This window comes from Mesoplodon densirostris, chromosome 5 (genome assembly GCF_025265405.1).
Source record: "Mesoplodon densirostris isolate mMesDen1 chromosome 5, mMesDen1 primary haplotype, whole genome shotgun sequence".
Classification (NCBI taxonomy): domain Eukaryota; kingdom Metazoa; phylum Chordata; class Mammalia; order Artiodactyla; family Ziphiidae; genus Mesoplodon; species Mesoplodon densirostris.
Window position 1 is genome coordinate 3,742,306 of NC_082665.1, and position 21,576 is coordinate 3,763,881.

At 49.5% G+C, this 21,576-nt stretch overlaps 1 protein-coding gene and 1 pseudogene across 1 annotated transcript in view; one reads left to right on the forward strand and one right to left on the reverse strand.

Annotated features, from left to right (window-relative positions):
- Positions 1-1,313: 1,313 nt before the first annotated feature.
- UMODL1 (uromodulin like 1) overlaps positions 1,314-21,576 on the reverse strand; it is a 61,301-nt gene continuing 41,038 nt past the window's right edge. The window contains exons 16-22 of the mRNA XM_060099722.1: positions 19,002-19,139; positions 17,154-17,473; positions 9,635-9,780; positions 8,670-8,906; positions 8,238-8,397; positions 6,355-6,439; positions 1,314-1,495 (exon numbers count right to left, since the gene is read on the reverse strand). Coding sequence (XP_059955705.1) covers positions 1,314-1,495; positions 6,355-6,439; positions 8,238-8,397; positions 8,670-8,906; positions 9,635-9,780; positions 17,154-17,473; positions 19,002-19,139 — 1,268 coding nt within the window. The remainder of the gene's footprint in view (positions 1,496-6,354; positions 6,440-8,237; positions 8,398-8,669; positions 8,907-9,634; positions 9,781-17,153; positions 17,474-19,001; positions 19,140-21,576) is intronic.
- On the forward strand, positions 10,054-11,397 carry LOC132491013 (ubiquitin carboxyl-terminal hydrolase 1-like; annotated as a pseudogene).

A 21,576-nucleotide genomic window follows, 5' to 3' on the forward strand; every position in this document is an offset into this window, starting at 1 on the left:
GTACCAACTGCCAACCTTGGGGATGTTTATTTGCTTGAGATTTTCAAAAAGCAGATTTTTTCAGGAACTTGAGAACCAGATATAGATGTTTTTCACTTTGGAAGACAGAAGTCCCAGGAGAATAAGAAAAGAAAAGGGGCCAATTTTCTCTCTAGTGTTTTGATTTCGAGGAGGGGGCCATCCAGCACGGCTGCGGCACCAACACACAAGATTTCCTTAGGAATTCTCCAGGACGAGTGTTGGCCTCCATGTTGGAATTCATTTTCTAAATATTAACTAAAAGTTGCTGAAATTCCCTTGCGATTCTATGTGGGGAGGTGATTGGCCCTGGTCCAACCTTTCCCATCCAGGCTGTAAGGGCTCCGGGGCCCTGGAATCACGTGAGCTCTTGGGTCCTCGGAGCAAAGGGGGCTGAGACAGGGTGAAGACGTCACGTTTCCAGTGTCTGCAGGACCAGCCCCTGAAGGAGGTGACATTTTCTCTGACGATGCTGAAGTCATCCCTTTCCCCAGAAAGGGACGTTGCCTTGTGGGGAAGTGCACTGTAACCCCGTCTCTGCTGTGTGATGGGGGTGATTCACTTGAGCTCTCTGAGCCCCCTTTCCTCATTTAAGGGATGAGGCCAGGAACTGCCACACTTTGAGGAGTTGTATCAAAGGTCCGTTATCTCGAGAGAATGAAGAGCTGAGCGTGGGGAAGGTGGCCCAGCTGGGGACGCTGCTGACCCAGGCAGGAAACAGGGACCTGGGCCGGCCACTGCGGGGGCATGTCCATGTGACGGGACCCCCCGACGGGGGCAGGATGGAATAGGATGGGGAAGTGGAAGGGTCTTCGTGACCAAACCTTGCAGGCCCCCAACCAGACTGGAAGGCACCCCGCCAAGGCAGCTGTTATCTTTATTATTAGAGGAACGTTGAACTGAAGTTACCTCTGTTCGTCCCCTATCTGGAGCCTCAGCAGAGCACATCTAGCCCTCTAATCACGTGGCAGTCTCTCCCAGCAACCGGCCCCCATCCTAAGGCACAGGCCAAAGGTCACCTCACTAACATAACAAAAACACCTTTACTGCCCTCAGCACTGAGGAAATTCCAAGGGCTTCAGGAGCTCTGTGCCAGGAGCAGTGGGTGAAGACCAGGTATATATTTCTGATTATAAACCACAGTATCATAGGCACAAGCCGCCGAAACCCACAAATCTACCCTTTGCCAACCCCCGCAGGACGTGCTGTGCAGGCACCCTCGGTGGCAAAGGCGGGACTGGTGCATCAGACGAGACGGGCCTTGCTCCTCACCCACCTGCGGGCAGCTGGGCTCCTTATTCGTGGAACACCTGGTAGCTGAAGTTGTCGGACTGGGTTTTGAAGTTGTATTTTCCGGTCACTCTCTGGTAGCGCGTGATGAGGAGGGCGGCTGGTCCCGCCACCAGGGCAAAGGCGGCCACCAGGATGAGGACCAGGTAACTGACTCCCAGGCCCGGCTTTGCAGCTGCAGGTTCTCCTGCAGGGATGAAACAGGCACAGGTGGGTGGTCTGCCCAAAGCAGCTCGGCCTGGTCCCAGTGGGGCCCCAGCATTGCCCCTGGATGGAGGGCTCGGCACTGGACGGACCTGCGATGGAGCAAGCTCTCACGGGTCAGACGTTCAGCGCGCCCGTGTGCCTGTCCCAAGCCCAGGGGAGCACAGCAGTCAGGACAGGTCTGCCTGCCCACGTTCTGGATGATCACTGACCAAGAGAAGGAGGCCGTGCAGGAGCCACAGGCTCTCCAGGTCGGGCAGAGCGCTCAGCGTGTCCCGCACAGAGACACACTGCGCCCACACACCACACAGCACCGGGAAGCCGGCCTTGCCCGGACTCGGGGGCAAGAAAGCACAGGAGAGCCTGGACCCCAAATTGCTGAAAACAGGGACTCAATAAATACTCATACATGCGGCTTCATAGCAGCATATCCAGGACAGCCGAAAGGGGGAAACAGCCCCCAAATCCATCAAAGGATGAATGAATAAATGACATGTGGTCCATCCACCCAGTGGAATAATATTCGGCTATAAAAGGAATGAGATTTGGCCACAGGTTACGACATGGATGACCCTTGAAAACATCCATTGTGCTGAGTGACAGGCAACAGTCTCCAAGGACCACACGTCGTCATGTGACCCTGTTTCTAGGGAAACCAGAGACAAGAAGCCAACCTAGGTAGTTTCAGGGGCAGGGGAAGGGCTGGGAGTCACTCCCTCCTGTGGGCACGGAGCTGCTTTGGGTGATGAAAATGTTTTGAAACTAGAGAAGGGTGGTGAATGTGCTAAATTCCGCCCAATTATTTATTTTAAAACAGTTAACTTTATATAAGGTGAATTTTATCTCAATTTTGCCACAGGAGCTTATCAGAAAGGTCTGGGTAGGAAAGCATTCCTGGACGATAAGGGACACTCGAGATCCCGTTTTCCATTTCTGGGGCTGTTTCCGGAAGTGGCCGCTGCTCCGGGTCTCCCAGTCATGGCTCAGACGAGTGCAGACACCAAAGTGATTCAACAATGGCCTAGAAGAGGCTCCCACCTGACTGCCTGGATGGTGGGCCAGCTGGAACCGGGAAACCCCCTCCTCCAGAGGGAGGACCACACTGGGATAGGGATACTGGGAACAGTTGCTGGAGCAGCTGCAACCTCCCAAGGAACCTGAGGCCTCCAGACTCTGGGGCACCAGCTTCCTGACAACTCCTTCATGGATGGATCTTAAATCCATCCTCCAGTGGGTGCTACAGTGGACCCTTCCCCATCCTCCTGTGCCCCATGTAGGGGACCAACTTGTGAGCACAAGGGGGGCTGTCTGCCCTGAGGATGCTGGAGAGAAAAGTAGAAGAGGCCCCCTTGTTGGCGCCGTGGAGCCCAGCCCCAGCCCCAGACTGGCAGCTACAGAGACAACCGAACCTGTTTGGTCGCTGCCTCTCTAGCTGGGTTTCTGTTCCCTGCAGCCAAGCACTCTTAACTGGCCACTGACTCAGAGCTGCTCTGAGTAAGGTCCACAGGCCGGTGCCATCCACTGGTTACCATGGTCCAGGAACGGTTACTGGTCCAGGAGAGATGCTTACAAATAGAGAGGGAGCCTGTGTCGCAACGTGACCTACGCCATCAGTGGGGGTATTTCCTTAAACATAGTAACCACCTGTCAGCCCATGATGGACAAGATGCTTAAATAAAAGACACCGGTCCTCCCCCAGGATAGCAAGTGCAGCCGGCACCACGCACAGGGCTGTTGTGATATCACGGTGGTGATGCACATGATCAATCTTTTTGCAAAGACACTAACCTATCGCTGCTTTTGTGAAGGGGACACATCTCGGTGAGGGAAAGTGATGGAGGACCTCCCGGCACGCAAAGAACCCAGGAGCAGGGTACATATAACCCCGGCCCCTTCCAGAGGGTCCAGGTCCTTCCAGAGGTCTGAGGTCCAGCTCAGCTGTTCTCTGGGGACACCCAGGCCCCTCACTTCTGAGCTGCCTCAATAATTATTCCAGACCCTTCCCACTGGGACATTTCAGGATTCCCATGGACATTAATCTCAAACATTCTCTACCTCTTCACACAAAAAACTCTAGTGAGTGAGAAATAATGTTCTCTATGAAGCAAACGGCTATGGATGATTTCCAAAAATTAAGTGCAAAAATTACAGTGCCGATATATGATCTGTTGGCAGCACAGATTCAGGAACGATTACCAGTTGGATGCTGCCTTAAAATTGCCAGCACACAGTGTTATGTGTTGAAGTGTATACCTCCAAAACACGGATGTTGGGTCCTAACCCCCAGTGCCTGAGAATGTGACCTTATCTGGAAATAGGGTCATTGCAGACACCTTTAGTTAAGTTATGCTGAAGCAGAAGAGGCCCCTAATTCAATGACTGGTGTCCTTGTAAGAAGACAGAGACCTTCAGGACAAGCCATGTGATACAGAGGCAGAGGCTGGAGGGATGCAGCCACAAGCCAAGGCTGCCAGAGCAGAACCACCAGAAGATGGGAGAGAGGCCTAGAACAGATTCTCCCTCAGGGACTTTGGAAGGAACCAGCCCTGCCTACGCCATGACCTTGGACTTGGGTCTCCAGACTGTGAGAGAGTAGTTTCTGTTATTTTAAGCCACCCAGTTTGTGGTTCTTAGCTTCCTGTGTCACTAGCCCCAGAAAACTAACACCCGTGGTGTGAAGGTTGGGGTGGACTGACTCCTGGAAAGGAAGCCAGTGCAGCCCCTGGAGACCAAGCGTGGGTGGGTTAGGAAAAGCCTGGAACTGCTGGGAGAGGCCCAGCGTGTCCAGGTGACAGCTGTGTGAGCTTGGACATGTTCCCTGAGGTCTCCCAGTGTTCTCATTCATCCCCAGAGTGGAAGTGATGTGATAGCAGGGGACGGGTCATGGGTGCCCGGTGGGAGGGGCAGAGATAAAATCCCGGAGGTACTTGTCTGCCAGCCTCTTCTCACTCTGTGTCTCCAGCAGTATTTCTGTTACTACACACTATTAAAATGTAATCACCTGCCTACCAGCTGAGAGATTCCATGTTTCTAAATGATTTTTCTGTATATTTGTATGACACAGTTATGAAGCCAAAAAGCTAATAATACAATGAGAAAGAATGATGAACAAAATGAGTAATTATAATCCTTGTTATTGAGCTTGACCATCTATACCCTTATTGTGTTTGGTGTTCTTTGCAATGGTTGTGTTAGCAAAGTGCACTACCGGTTAGGAAGGATAATAAATAACACTTACCAGTAATTTCTATGGACAAGGCACTGTATGAACTAGGAATTACCATCATCATTATTGTTGTCCCCATTTTACAGATGAGGGAAATGAGGCAAGTGCAGCATATGCCCAAAGTCAGACCCAGGTTTTGTCTCCAGGCAACCTAGCTCCAGCATCACACATTTTACAAAAAATTTGTAAAAATTTTACTGTAAAAAATTACAGTAATTTTTTTATTTACTGTAATCTTATTGGCCAGGTATGTAGGACTGTTGTAATAACTCCTATGATGTAGAGAAAAAGCACAGTGCCTGACATACAGCAGTTAGAGGAGATAATGAATAAGTGGGTAGATGAGTGGATGGATGGAGGAATGATGGGTGGATGCATGGGACTCAGAAGACTCAGGAATATTCCTAAGCCCACACAGCTCGGAAGTAAGAGAGCCTATGTTTAAACACAGCCCTCCTGACCCCAAACCCAGTGTTTTTTCCACTCTGGTTTTGACATTATCTGTAATATCTACCAATAAATAGAAGTTCTGTTTCTATAAATAAGAATGCAAGAATGCATACATTCTCTTTCATATTAGATCAATCAGTTCTCAGCCATTTAAGACAATGAAGAGGATAGGAAAAGCACATTGTCCCAGGACCCAGGCCAGCGATCGTCCGAGGGCCCGTGCAAACACCAGGGCCTGGCATCCAGCTCCAGAGACATTGAGTTGGTTGGCCTGAGGCATGGCCTGGGACCTGTGACTTATTTTTTAATTTCCAAAATCCTTTGGATGAGAACCAGCAGTTGAATATCACTGGCCAAGAAGACCTCCCTTCCCAAGCCCTGGTTAGCACACCCATCCCGGTTTACACCCTGCATCCAAAACCCATAAGTTCCCGTATGGGAAAATAGAGAGGCACGGAGGGCCATCCAAATTAGGAAGAAAAACAATAAAAAAGGAAAGTCAACTAGGATTAGCTTTAGCTGTAAGGAAGAGAAAAACCCAAAATAGCAGCGACAAAGAAAATGGAAGCTTATTTCTTTCTGGCATAAACATTGGAGGTCAGAGCCCAGGCCTGGCCCTGCAGCTTTGCTCCATGGTGTCCTGGGGCGCCCGGCTCTCGCCTCCATGGTGCTCATGGTCCCAGATAGCGGCTGGCTGCAGCCGTCTCCCCTGAATGTCAGGCAGCTGGGTGGGTACCGGATGTTTATAAGGCAGGCACACGGTGCTTTGTGACCACCTAGAGGGTGGGATAGGGAGGTGGGAGGGAGGGAGATGCAAGAGGGAAGGGATATGGGAACAGATGTATATGTATAACTGATACACTTTGTTATAAAGCAGAAACTAACACACCATTGTAAAGCAATTAGACTCCAATAAAGATGTAAAAAAAAAAAAAAGTTGTCACTTGACACTCTCTTTTCATCTCATTAGCCAGAGCTCACTCATACGGCCACTCTTGCTGTGAGGTCAGTTGGGAATTATAGTTTTTATTCCTGGCAGCCACCTGTTCCCTAAAAACTGGGGGTTCCATTACCATGGAAGGAGAAGAGGACAGATATCTGGGGACAGCTGGCAGTTTCTGAATCAAGACCCAAGTTTCGTTGTCTAAACCGAGTCACCAACGCACCTTCGGACCGAATCAGGGGTCCCCAGGACATCTGGTGCGTTGCAGAGGGTTCACCATTTCTCAGCGACCGGAAGTCATCGCAGTTCTGTAATTTTAAAAGGAGAACAAGTACAAATCAGTTGAACAATGTTTATGAGAAATGTACGCACTCTCAGGGTTGAGACTCTGACTCGTACATGTTCTTTCCTGCTGGAAACGTCAAGTCACGTGGATGAGCTCGGTCAGGGGAGAAGGAGGAAGGGGGAGGCTGGACCGCCTGGGCCTCGGGGCTGTGCAGGCGGGGTGCCCAACCGGATGGGGGAGGGCTGGGCAGCAGGAGGGTTGGAGGAAGCAAGATGTAGCCCCCTGTGCTGTCTCCAGTTTCTAGCTCTGGCCCCTTGGCCCCTGGGGGCATCGTCTCAGAGTCGCCCTTTGTTCTCCACAGCCTGCGGCAGACACCTGCTCCTTTTAACACCTGGGCCTGATGAAAAGTTTCAATGACATGATAGAATCTGTCTACCATATACCTGCTATGGGGTGCATTGTGTCCCCCAAAAGATGTTGCAGTCCTAACCTCAGCACCTGTGGACGTGACCTTATTTGGAAATAGGGTCTGCAGGTGATGATGTTATGATCAGATGGGGTCAGTAGGGTGGGCCCTGATCCAGTATGACTGTGTTCTTGCAAAAAGAGGACATTTGAACACAGACACGGATGTGCACAGAGGGAAGACATGTGAAGACATAGGGAGAAGGTGACCTCGATCAGTCAGGGAGCTGGACCTGGAACAGATTCTCCCACAGCCTCACAAGGAACGGCCCAGCCGACGACACCTTGATCTCAGACTTCCAGCCTCCAGACTGTGCAAGGATAGATTTATGTTATTTAAGCTACCCAGCCTGTGGTACGTCGTTACACAGCCCCAGGAAACCAATACAGCACCCATCCTAGAGGAGCTTGGAAAGAAATACATGAAGCTCGTAGTGTAGAGAATTTGAGAACCGGCAGCTCCTTGTCAAAGCTGTCGTGGTCGTTAACACCCTAGGGTTTCTAAGGGGCTGATACAGGCTCGGAGCCCCTCAGCGGGCAGGCACCAGGAGTCTGTGTTCCTTTCCTGCTGTTGTTCCAGAAGACCTACTGTTTGAGAAAAAGTGACAGCAAAATCAGGGCTCACTGGATTTCTTCTGCTGTGCATTCTGACTGATGTTTGGCCTTGATCACCCAGGAAAATTGCCCAAGTTTTGTAAGGAACACAGGAACAAACGTGTCCGCAAAGGAGAAAGAAATATGCAGTTGCTGAACCAAAGGCCAACAGAGCCCTCCATGCCTTCCCCAGCCACAGGTGACACATGACAGTCACTTCACATACTTGTCTGTGGATGAAGAATAACTCTCCAACCCAGAACTGCAAAGCACATTTCAAATTCAAAGTTCTGAGGAAAGGAGACTGTAAAGTTATTCATAATCCCAGCATAAGTGCTGAACGGGAAGGAACAAAAACCTGATTAAATAACCTAGTGGCTAGGATTCAGCAGTGTGCCACCGACTTGCTAAAAGTAATTTCAAATTAAAATAACATTTGTACACCTAAATATGCATTCGATCACCTGGAAGGAGAAGCATTACAGCACCATGACAAGGAAGGTCTGATGTGATGGCCAGTGGAATGGTATGGTCTAAGGAAGGACTCAAGTTAGCCACCCAGCGACACTGGTCCTCCACCAAGGACTGCCCACCATTAAAACCTCATTTCATATCTTTTAAGGGCCAAGTCTGCAGGGCCCAGCACCTCCTCCCCGAAGTCTGGCCCTAGAAATGTCCAGGCCCTGGGCTTCTGATCACAGAGCAACCCTCCTCATAACAAAGAGGAAGAGTCCAGAGGTTTAGAACAGCAAAACACCTACTATTTTGCACGTGGTTCCAGGGGATTCCATGCAGATGCGGAGTTTGCAGTGCAGATAGACTATGGAGTTGTTGATGAAGGAAAAGATTTTCAGCTTGAACTGGGCCTTGTTGGAGTTCCCATTCTCAATCACATTCGTGTGTGTATTGGGGATAGGGCAGCTGGGAAGAGAGAAAGTGACTCATTAGTTCTAAACTGGCCCTCCTGTCCTTGTTCCCAGGTGAGTTTCCTTACCGTGCACCTGAGTGCACACGGAGCATCCCCACTAGGCTCCAAGAAGGCAAGGATGGCTAGGTCTCCATTTCCCAAGGGGAGGGTCTCCTGAGGGCACCACCTAAAACCCGCGTCTGCAAGCATGCATGTCTGGAAATTCAGAGGGTCCAAAGAAGGCTACACAGAGAGGGTGGGTGCCCAGTGTCCCCTGAGCCCCTACCTGTTGTTAATGAAGCCAAACATGACCGGGTCCCTGGCATTGCTGGATGGTGTTGCCCAGCACTCTGTCAGGACCACCTTGAGGTTGCTTTTCTGTTTATAGAGCCCTACTTCAATCTTGACGTCATCACTGGCAGACACCGTATAATTTTGAGGAATAGGAGAGTCTCCAATAAATAACTGCATTTCAGTGACAAAACTTCCAGCACCATGGAGGTCCTCGATGACGGTGTAAACCCTGCAAGAGGGAGCATTTGTGTGTGGGGGGTCTGCTTCTGGGACCCTCCTGTTCCCATTTCTCCCCAAAATACTCCAAAGAAAGATGGAATTAAAAGGAGACACTCAAATGAGAACAAGAAAAGAAAGGCTATTTTCTTTTTTGAGCTGGCTAGAGCTGGGGTCAGCCCCGGTCACTAGAGTTTGGTGGAGACTCAAAAGCAGGCAGAGGAGGGCCTCCCTGGTGGCGCAGTGGTTGAGAGTCCGCCTGCCGATGCAGGGGATACGGGTTCATGCCCCGGTCTGGGAGGATCCCATATGCCGCGGAGCGGCTGGGCCCGTGAGCCATGGCCGCTGGGCCTGCGCATCCGGAGTCTGTGCTCCGCAACGGGAGAGGCCACAACAGTGAGAGGCCCACATAACGCAAAAAGGAAAAAAAAAAAAAAAAAAAAGCAGGCAGAGGAGGGGTGAACTTCACCGGGGAAAGGGGGAGAGAGGTGTGCCCTGAAGGGGGTGTCCTATGTGACTGGCTAGGGGAACAGATCTGGCTTTCCCTGGTTGGTTCTAAACTGGAAATGGGGACAAATCTAGGGAAGCTGGCAGTTATTAATCAAGTCTTGGCCACTGCCTTGTGTATGTTCAGTCTCTCAGAAGGGTCCTCAAGTGATTAAAACCCTAAAGAAACCCCCAAGTGATGGTGCTGGGAGGAACATGAGCTGCAGAGAATTGGGGAGAGACCTCTGCACTTACCCCCACTCCGGGGTGTAGCCTGATGACGTCAGGAGGTCATTCTGGAAGGCACAGTGGATGGGGCTCAGGATCTTCAGGTGATGGATGATGCCCTCTGGGGACAGGTCATTCCTCAGTGTGGTCCTCACCACCGTAGTGGTCATGTTCTGAACACAGACAGGAAACGAGTGAGCTCCCGGGCCCCAGCAGGCCCCCAACATGTCTACGGACCACAGTTCTGGGTGCAGGGGTTGTTTAAAGCTTATCCCCCCAAATATGAAAACCTTGACAACTTTTTCCCAGTATAAATTGCAAAAGAGAACATAACATCGTGACATCTGGTTTAGCCTATTTCCTGTACCCGCTTTCTTCATTAAAAGAGAACCAGAGACAAACTAGATCAGATGATACCCCAAACAATAGATTAGATTCTTCCCCAAATAATCCCCAAGTACACTTCTGAAAATTAGAGAGCAAGCCCTCACCAAAGAAATCGAGTTAAAATAAATTGGTTAAAGTCTGCGACTAATCAAACTGCATTCTTTCTAATTCTAGGGAGACTAACACAGAACCAAGGGTCCAGAGGGCAACCTAAAGAAAATGAATGTGGTCTGGAAGAGGACTCAGGGGTGTGAAATGATAACACAGCTCATGCCTGTGGACACAAGTCTCCAGGGAGAATTGGGATGCCCGTTAGTGTTAATGAGGTCAAGGCCATTAAAAACAAGTGCAGAGCTAATCAGTTTCATGCTAGAGAGATGGTGCCAAGGTCAGCTGGTATGAAGGACCGGTTACTCAGAATGTGAACGCTTATCAGGAAAAAGAGAAGATTTTCAGGAAGTTGTATACCAGTACAAGAAGATGGGCTTGCCAACATCAAAGAGAGCTCCAAAATGTCTCCAGAGCCAAAAATAGTGATGAAGACCCTGGGATGGGCAATTTCGTCATTTGATTCAGTGGAGAGCATTGTAGGAAGAGATTAAAATGTCTGTGAAAATTGCCACCATTATACTGAAGCTAAACATTTTGTTTGACAAAATGCCTGAAGTTGTAACTATCCATTTGAAGTGCTTTACTTGCTAGTGGCTTGGAGTTTGATTGTCATGGTGGTGGCCTCTCCAAGATCAACACCCCTTACTGACATCTCCAAAAGTGTCACTAGAAGAACAGGGCACAGGGCCAGTTAAGGACAGCCTAGATGACCTGTGGTTGTAATGCTTACTATGCATAATGACTGGTAGTGGGCATTGCCCTGCTTCTGCTAAAGTCGCTGGCCTTAACAGTTTAGAACTAGACAAGGGGAGTTTTGTGTGAAATAGGTAAATCAGAGCCATCGAATGAAGAGGAAACAAGAGGCATGGTTGAAAATTATGCCAGTAAAGAAGTGTGGATTCGAGTTTGTAGAAATACACAGCCAAGTGAAGTAGAAGTTACTGGACTTCTTGGAGGATGAAAGAGCAAAGCAGAGTATGAGCTATATGACAAAGGGTCTAATCCTGATAAGGTTGCCAGTAGAGCATTTGCTGAAAATAGACACTTTGACACTAACAATGCTAATGGAACCTGTGCATCTGACAGATGAGAAATCTGATGGCCAAATAAGCCTTGACATGAGTGGGTCTGAGAACAAAACGTCGTCTGTAGGGCAAAGCTTGGAGGAGCAGGAAGGGAATTGTCTGCTCTCCAATGATCTGAAAGTCCCTGAACAGAAGGACTTTCTGATTCTCTTTCCTTCTACAGCTACTGCATCTACTCCTTACTTGCTGTTTTTTAAGAAATTATAGAACAAGAGCATTTTCCTTGTGTGCATATTAAACAGACCTGGACAAACTGATAAAGTTGTTTACATCAAAGAGTCTATGGCTCTTGAACATCATACTCAATGGTGAAAAGCTAAAAGCATTTCCTCTAAGGTCAGGAATAAGACAAGGATGCTCACTGTCACCACTCTTATTCAACATAGTATTAGAAGTCCCAGCCACGGCAATCAGAAAAGAAAAAGAAATAAAAGGAATCCAAGTTGGAAAGAAAGAAGTAAAACTGTCACTGTTCGAGAGGTAGACTCTGGTAGACACAGAGATATCCCATTCAGATCCCTGTTCAAGGAAAGACTTGCTGCCCAGCTGTGAGCAATGCAGTCAGCAGATGGTCTCCAACTGTCAGCTTCTTCAGGGTCAGCCTCACCTGAGATCATGCCCTTCCCAGGGCAGCCTGCTTCAGGGCTAAAAGGATGAGGACATATAAAGGAATGGCTGTTTTGTCCTGTGAGCTTCCTGCTGGGTTGACCCAATGTTTGTGTCCCCATAAAACCTGTCTGTTGAAACCTAATCCCCAGTGTGATAGTATTTGGAGGTAGGGCCTTTGGGGGTGATTAGTGCCCTTACAAAAGAGACCCCAGAGAACTCCCTTGTCCCTTCTGCCATGTGAGGTTATAGCAAGAAGACAGCTGTGTGACCCAGGGCTCTCATTAAAACAAAAAAACAAAAAAAAACTGTCACTGTTTGAAGATGACATGATACCATACATAGAAAATCCTAAAGACACCACCAAAAAAACTCATCAATGAATTTGGTAAAGTTGCAGAAACAAAATTAATATATAGAAATCTGTTGCATTTCTGTACACTAACAACCAACTATCAGAAAGAGAAAAGAATCTCATTTACAATCATATCAAAAAAATAAAATACCTAGGAATAAATCTAACTAAAGAGGTAAAAAGACTTGTACTCAGAAAATTGTAAAACACTGATGAAAGAAACTGAAGACAACACAAATAGATGGACAGATATACTGTATTAATGGATTGGAAGAATTAATATAGTTAAAATGACCATGCTACCCAGGGCAATCTACAGATTCAGTGCAATCCTTATCAAAATACCAATGGCATTTTCCACAGAACTAGAACAAAAAAATTCTAAAATTGGTATGGAAACACAAAAGACCCCAAATAGCCAAAACAATCTTTAGAAAGAAGAACAAAGCTGGAAGTATCACACTTCCTGGCTTTGGACTATACTACAAAGCTACAGTAATCAAAATAGCATGGTACTGGCACAAAACAGACACACAGATCAATGGAACAGAACAGAGAGCCGAGGAATCAACCTACACTTATATGGACAATTAATCTACAAGAAAGGAGGCAAAAATATACAATAGGGAAAAGTCAGCTTCTCCAATTAATGGTGTTGGGAAAACTGGACAGCTACATGCAAAAGAATCAAACTGGACTTCTCTCTCACACCATGCACAAAAATAAATTCAAAATGGAAACAAACAACCCAATTAAAAAATGGGCAAAGCATCTGAAATATATACATATTTACACATATATATATATACATATTTATACATATATATATAATGGAATACTACTCAGCCATAAAAAAGAATGAAATCTTGCCATTTGTAGCAACATGGATGGACCTAGAGGGTATTATGCTAAGTGAAATAAGTCAGACAGAAAAAGACAAATACAGTATGTTACCCCTTATATGTGGAATCTAAAAAAACAAAACAAATGAACAAACATAACAAAACTGAAACAGTTATAGATACAGAGAACAGGTGGTTGCCAGAGGGAAGCGGGGGAGGATGAGAGAAATAGGTGAGGGAGATTAAGAGGTAAAAACTTCTAGTTACAAAATAAATGAGTCATGGGTATGAAATGTACAGTGTGGGGAATATAGTCAATAATTATGTAATATCTTTGTATGGTGATATATTGGAGCTAGACTTACCATGGTGATCATTTTGAAATGCATAGAAACATGAATCACTATGTTGTGTAACAGGAACTAACACAGTGTTGCAGGTCAATTATACTTCAGAAACAAACAAACAAACCCACAGAAAAAGAGGTCAGATTTGTGGTCACCAGAGGAGGGAGTGAGGGAGGGGCAATTGGATGAAGGTGGTCAAAAGGTACAAACTTCCAGTTATAAGATAAAGAAGTTCTAGGGATGTCATGTACAACATGATAAATATAATTAGCACTGCTGTACTTTATATATGAAAGTGGTGAAGAGGGTAAATCCTCAGAGGTCTTACCCCAAGGAAAAATTTTTTTCTATTTCTTTAATTTTGCGTCTATATGAGACAACAGATGTTCATTTAAACTGTAATAATCATTTCATGATGTATGTAAGTCAAATCATCATGCTGTACACCTGAAACTTACACAGTCTGTATGTCAATTACATCTCAATAAAACTGGAATAAAAACTTTTTTAAAAAGAATCTTTAGCTCTTGGATATTATTAGTCTCTCAAGTTTTTATACAAATGCTGAAATTAGAATGACTGAAAGTCATAATAATTTTTAGAATTCATTTTCCTTGGTAGAGACTCCTGATGCATTAGCTTCTGGGAACAAAGGTGTATAGGTTCTTAATTGAACGATCCAAAATGGAAACCTCTAAACACTTTTGAATTGACACTATTTTTGTTTGCTTTTTAAAATAAAGTGCTTGTGTTCGTACCTCATATTTTTAATTATCTGCATGATGTTTACAGGCCCTGTGGTTTCTTCAGCTCAGAAGCAGACCCTCATTCAGCACATTTAGTTTTACAATAGCCATGAAGCCACATCTCGGATGGGCTGCATCAGAGGCACCAAGTTTAGAACATGTGCCCTCACAGTGGTGGACATTATGTGCCTTGACTCACTTTGGAAACTGCCTCAGAAAACCTGGACAGTCCCCTGCTATCTTCACAAGAATTTTACACGTATTTATGAAGATGATTCTGTACTTCGTGAATCTCTGGGGCACGGGCTAATTTCTCTCTTCCCAGTCATACTCTAAACCATCTGAATATGGTATATCAAACTGAGAGGTGAGACCCTAAATTTAACGTAAACGTAGATAGTATGAAACATAGTTTGATGTATATAGTACATTAAACTGAGAGATGAGACCTTAAATTTAACTTCTTTTAAAAACAAGGAGGTCAATAAAATTTAACCCCCTTCCCCCCAAAAAGGAGGAAGAACCCGCTAACCGTACAGAATCTGTTGTATTTGTATAAGTAAGTCTCCAGGGGGAATCTTAGTTTTTGACAAATTTCAAAACACAGAAGAGCTCCTGTGGTTTCCAGGGCCTGGATGACTCATAAGAGTTGAATTGCCCTCTGCTCTGAAAGGACCCTGAATTTTACTGAATTTAATTGCTAAACCAGGTGTTTGTCTAGCTCGGAAAAACAAGCAAGTGGGAGAGCCGACGCCTGCAGCCTTGTGTCTGTGCCTCCGTGTAGGAGGTGCTGACTCCCCCGAGGGCAGCCTGGCCAGCCCATCGCACCTCAGCACTGCGGGCAAGAGTGTCTTATTTTCTAGCATCTTTCACTTGAGGTCTGTAGGTCCTGCACCAACGTGGACCGGAGAACCACAGCGGCAGCTCTGCTCACACCTGAGCCCGCCCCCCGCCAGCCTGTGTGCAGACTCTGGCTCAGAACTGAAGTCGCCCAGAAGCTGCGGCCCCCCCGCACTCCGCACCCCCCACCATGGCTGCTCGCCCCCTCTCCGTGGGCTCACCTCCAGGTGAGAGTCTTAGGAATCTTTAAGAAAGAGAAGTCAAACCCTGGTTATTTTTCAGCTGTGCTGGCTGGAGGGGTTGGAGGGGGACTGACGAAGGCTGTGGTCACTGGAACCGTCCCAGTTAGTCCATCAACCCAGTGGCCCTGTGTGTGGGTCTGAGGGCCACCCCACTCCCGTCAAGGGGAAGGTGGAATCACGCCTGAGAGCAGCCAGCCGGGCCCACAGGTGCGCGTGGTCTTCCAGCTGCCTGGTCAGCCCTCGCCCTGGGTCTGGCCTCCAGGCAGGCTGGTACCTTGGAGCTGCCTTTGCCCCCATGCCCTGTGTCCCCTGCCTCCCCTCCCCAGGGCCCTTCCTACTGAAGCCCACGCCAACTCTGAGCCTTTCAGCCCACGATGTCACCTCCCTGTGCCCTTGACCTGGGGTCATCAGCAAGCCTAGCCCATCCAGTGCCTGGGCTCACCTGCCCCATGAGGGAGCTCACCCAGGGCTCCAACCAGAACCTCTAAGGGTGAGGGTCCCTTGCCCACCCCGTGCCATCGAGGTCCCTGGAGAGGCAGAGTCACAGAGGCCTCAGGGCTGGTCCTCAGAGGCCAGGAGACCTTGACCTTGACCTTGACCGCCGCCCCCATAGACCTTGGTGAGCCTCCAGGTCCCACTGGTTAAACGTGGGTGACAACACCTGGCCTGGGGGTGATGAGGGGGCTAGACACCCAGCCAGCAGGTCCTTGGGGTCCTCAAGGCCCGGTTCCCTCTCCACCCCTGTGCTAGGAAGCAAAGCCGAAGACCCTCAGCCCCACCCCCGCCCAGCCCAGCAGCACAGCATCCCTCAGGACCACCTTCCCTACAGTGCCATGGCCGGGCCCCTGCTGAGACCCTCTCCCAGCCCACCTCCCACAGGAGACCGTTCCCCTTCGGGCCGCCGTCCCACCCAGGGCCCAGCCGTCCCACTGGCCAGAGCCACTGAGACACCCTCCACCTTGTAAATCCTCCCCCATGTCTGGCCTCCCTCTTCCAGCTATCTGCACTTGCCCCCTGGGGTCGTGGTGCACACCCCGTACACCCCTTGGGACCACTTCAGCCTCCTTCCAGAAGGCCCCTCCCCCCACCCCCGGGCCCAGGAAGCCCAGCCCCGCCCTGCTCCACTGGGTGATGGCACCTCCTGTGCCAGGACCCTGCGTCTCTCCAGGGATGACACCGCCCGATGCTGCTTCCTCTCCCCCCGTGCCCGGCGCTGGCTGAACCCGTGGAAGGTGCTGCCCGTCTGCCTGGCGTGGCCTTGAAAGCAGTGGCCAAGGGTGGGGAGCGGGAAGGGTGGGGGGTGAGGGGTACAGGAGCGTCACTGTGGCCTAGAGGCAGCATTTGAAGACGCAGGACCTGGAGCCATCAGCCCACCACGTGATGGACGCTGCAAACCAGAGATGCTGACATGGACCCAGGACCCCCAGCCCAGACTCACCCCAGCACTCGGGGAGGCATCCCCACCCATGCACAGACACACACAACCATTCACACCTTCTGCACAAACACACACACACACGTGCGCTCGCCGACACACATGCACACGGATACGTTCTTATACACGTGCACACGTGCATGCATGCACACACACATGCTCACTCACCTACGCACATGCACACAGACATGTTTTCATATGCGTGCACACGTGTACACAGGCACACACGTTCACGCACAGGCTCCCGGCTTTCCTGCCCTTTCTCCTCCCCCACTGGCTCTCCATCCCGCCTGGGCATCAAAATCACTGGGAGGCTTTTGTCAACCCTGACTTTCCACCAGAATCCCTGCACCAGGGTGCAGCCTGGTTCCCGGTGAGAGCTCGGTCCTATTCTAACCCTTGGCTGGGTCCTTCTGCACTTAGAGTCAGAGGCCTTGGGGTGCAGGGTCTTCCCGGCCCCCCAGGCCACACGCGGACCCTCCCCGGATCGAGATCCAGACTCCCGGAGCCCCCTCCCCGCGCCCCATGGTGGGTCTGAGCCCGGCCTCACGCTCTGCACGACGGTTCCGCACTCGCCCCACGCAGCCACCAGGATCACGTGTGTGCTGTTGTGGTCGCTGACATTGCAGGACGGGTGTCCCAGGTACAGGGAGGATTCAGGGATGGACTCCTGCTGCAGGAAGCGCTTCTGGATGGCGATGGCCACTTTCTCGATCTCACAGAGCACCCTGACGGCCCCGGTCAGGTTCAGCCGTGGGGACAGGCCCTGGGGGGCTGGGCGGGCACCCTGCACAGAAGCAGCCCCAGGTCCTGCTGGGGTAGGGGGCTTCTCTGGGCCGGGGGCCTGGGGTGTGTTGCCAGGAGAGTTGCCTGCAAGACACGAGGAGACAAAGGCATAGGGTGGGTCTGTGCTTCGGGACAGCTATGTGAGCCTGGCCAGCGACGTGGTACAGGGCAGGGGCGGGGCAGGGGGCAGACAGCAGACGGACCACTCCGCACCCTGCATCAGCGCACCCCGGGGTCGCACATGCCAGCAGAGCCCCACACACACACGTGTTGCCTGTTCCTGCCAGGCCAGGCAGCTGGGCCTACCCTGGTTCACCGTGGCCCCCGTGGCTGGGGAACTGAGGGGACCCCGGCCCTCCCAGACTCTCCCAGGCTGACACTGGGCGTGTGCTGAACCCATGGGCTTGGGATCAGCCATCCCCCTGGGGGCCCCTGAGTCTTATCTCTAATGTGGGCTAATGAAGTTTACTCTCTGGATCCTTGCATCCCTTGTTCCTACTCCAGCTTCCTGCTTCCCTAAAGCACACTGGGTTTCGACCTCTAGAAGAACACGAGGCTCTGTACGAGCATCCACCATCCTCAGAGGGCAGACCCAGGACACGCCTCAGCCCTCCCAGAGCCTCCTCTATGGCCCGGCTCTGCTGCCTACCGCCGCGGCACCTGCCCTCTCATCTCAAGGTGCTGCTCACCTGGCTCCCCGGCCCCAGGATGCAGTCCAAAGCCCTGCTCATGGCGTTCACAGCCTTCTCAGCTGGCCTCACCCGGCCTCGCTGGGCGGGGTTCTCCCCCCCCCCATTTCCTGTAGGCACCACGCTGCAGCCAGCCCACGCTGCGTGCCTGGACCACGCCCGCCTTCAACATCTCTGTTCTTACTGTTGCACCCACCCACCACACCCTGCCCCACCGCAGCCCCCTCTGCTGGTGCCGTCTGAGCCATCCTTTAAGACTAGCTTGAAGACACCTCTTCCAGGAAGCCTTCCTGACTACACTCACAGGACTGAAACAACTTAGTCTCCTCGGGGCCTCCTGCTTCTGCCTCAAGTAGAGCATATTCCATATTCCTTCAGACACTGTGTTCACTCCTATAAACATGTCTCCTCTACTTGACCGCAGATCTCTGGATGGCAGGGGCCATCTCAGGGTCAACAGTGAATCCACGAAGGCCCCATTTAATGGGAAAAGTGCTGCGTGGACAGTGGGTCTGAGTAGAAATGCTTCCATGTCATGTGTCATTTGTCACACAGGCTGTATGCTTTGCAAGATCATCTTTTAGCATCTGAGAGGACGCACCTGAGTTGATGTGTGTATTTCCTCATCAAGGGCATCAGAAGAAGCACTCGAAGATGAGGCACCACCCCGAAGGCTGGAGGGATGTGGAAGGATGGGGCGGCACAGGCATGTGCACACATACACACACACACATGTGCACACATGTGTACACACATGCACATGTGCACGCATGCATGCTTGCACGTGTGCACACACACGGAAACTTGCCCAAGACATAAAATTATGCCAATCTCGTTTAGAAAAGACGCACTTTGGAGATGAATGTCCTTCAAAGAACAGACTATCTGAGCGTATTCCAGACAAGGGATCCTGAGACTATTACCTTCGCAGGGTCTTCCAGAATATTCCACGGGGAGGTCGGGGGTGCCTCCCTCGCAGCTGCAGGTGAAGGACCCCAGGCTGTTGCGGCAGGAGGAGCCCGGGGCGCAGTCGTCCTCCCCGCTGTCACACTCATCGTAATCTGCAGCGTTTAGGAAACAAGACAGGAAACCTCACAGGAGGCTTGAGCATCGCGGCTCTGCCCACTGTTTACAGGCAGCCTGCATCTCGGGAACCAAGGTTAAAATTATCAAATGATAGCAAAGATGGCCAGTTCTGCAGGATTCGGGAGACAAGGCGGTACCCCGATTTTCTGCCGGGGATGGGGGTGGGAAGCGGGTGGCAGGAAGTCTGCAGGGGCTGTTCTGGAAGGAGGATGATGGGGGCGGATGGGGGGGAGGAGGGTGCAGGCAGCTCAGCAACCCCTCAGCTCCCTGGAGACCAGGAGACCAATGGGCCCCACCTGGACCCTGGTATCAGGCAGAGGGACCCCGGCACACACTTGCTTTCATCTCTAAGCTCAATTACTTACCTTATGAACCATAATGCGGCTTTACTGCAGAAAATGGATAAAAACCAGGACAGCTTAGCAAAGAACATAAAATCCCCCCGTGAGGCCACCTCCCAGATGTAAGTGTTTGCATGTTGGTGTATTCCTTTCCTGCCTTTTGAAAGGCAGACTGCAATGCAGCTAAGATCACGTTTTATACACAAATGTGAGTCCAGCTTCCATCCCACTTCTTTGGGTCAGGAATATTTTCTATCTCAGCAAACCTCATTTTTAATAATTGCCTGACAGTCCATGGCATGGATTACCAAAACTGACTTACTATCTTCCCTATTACGGGACTCTGGGTTATTTCCAATCTTCTGCTTTTAAAGTAACACTGAGATGAATGTCTTTGCATGTAAACAATAGGCCACACTGAGTTCTGTTTCCTTAGGATGGAGTCCTATAAGTGCTATGATACATGTGTTACATGCAATAAGCAGGATAAAACATGAAGGAAGAAAGACAAATATCATATGATATAGCTTATCGGTGGAATCTAAAAAATTGGTACAAGTGAACTTATTTACAAAACAGAAATAGAGTCACAGATATAAAAAACAAACTTATGGTTTCCCAGGGGGTGAGGAAGGGATAAATTGGGAGATTGGGATTGACATATACACACTACTAAATATAAAATAGGTAACTAATAAGGACCTGCTGTATAGCACAGGGAACTCTATTCAATACTCTGTAATGACCTATATGGGAAAAGAATCTAAAAAAGAGTGGATAGGTATATATGTATAACTGATTCACTTTGCTGTACAGCAGAAACTAACGCAACATTGTACATCAACTATACTCCACTAAAAATTAAAAAAACAAAAACAAAAACACAAAGTAAAAAAAAACCCAAAAAACAAAGTGGATGAAACATTTTTAAAGCTCTTGACAAATGCCAGGAAGTGTGAGCAAATCCTATTCTCCCAGTGCTGTGTGCAGGGGCTGCTTCACTACCAGGATTATCCTTAAAAAAAAAAAATTCCTTGTAGATGGGCAAAAAGAGTAACTCATTTTAATGGGAATTCCTTTGATTCTTCCATCTTTCTTAGTCGCGTGGGAGTCATCTTTCACATATGGTCTATTTGGGTCTTTTGTGCCTGTGTCTATTGAGTTCTTAGTATTTTATTACCAGTGTGTGTGATTGCTCTTTATTTAGGATATAATTCTTCATCAGATTGTTGAAATTACTTTTTGGTTCACTGCTTGCTTTACAATGGTGACTGTTTTGTTTGACATGAGAGCTTTAACTTTTTATAGAGTCAAATAGTCCAGGCTTTTCCTCTGCAGGCTTAACCCTTCTCATTCCAAAGATCAGAAAAATATTCATCTGTATTGTCTTTGATTTTATCCATACATATAATTATAAGCCTTTTATCGTTTATTCTCAGGCATGCTATGTGCTAGGGTCTGAACTGTGTGTCCTCAAAATCTGTGTGTTGAGGCCTTGACCCCAAGTGTGACTGCATTTGCAGGTGGGCCCTTTAGGAGATAATTAAGGTTAACTGAGGTCGTTAGGGAGGGGCCCTGATCTGACAGGACTGATGTCCTTATAAAAAAAGACAGCAGGGCTTCCCTGGTGGCGCAGTGGTTGAGAGTCTGCCTGCCAACGCAGGGGACACGGGTTCGTGCCCCGGTCTGGGAAGATCCCACGTGCCGCGGAGCAACTGGGCCCGTGAGCCACAACTACTGAGCCTGCGCGTCTGGAGCCTGTGCTCCGCAACGGGAGAGGCCGCGACAGTGAGAGGCCCGTGCACCGTGATGAAGAGTGGCCCCCGCTCGCCGCAACTAGAGAAAGCCCTCGCACAGAAATGAAGACCCAACACAGCAAAAATAAATAAATTAATTAATGAACTCCTACCCCCAACATCTTCTTAAAAAAAAAGACAGCAGAGCGCTCCTCCTCTACACACACAGAGGAAAGGCCATGTGAGGACACAGCAGGAGGGTGGCCGCCTGCACGTCAGGAGCGGGCCCTCACCACAATCAGCCGGCACCTTGACCTTTGGACTCCCAGCCTCTA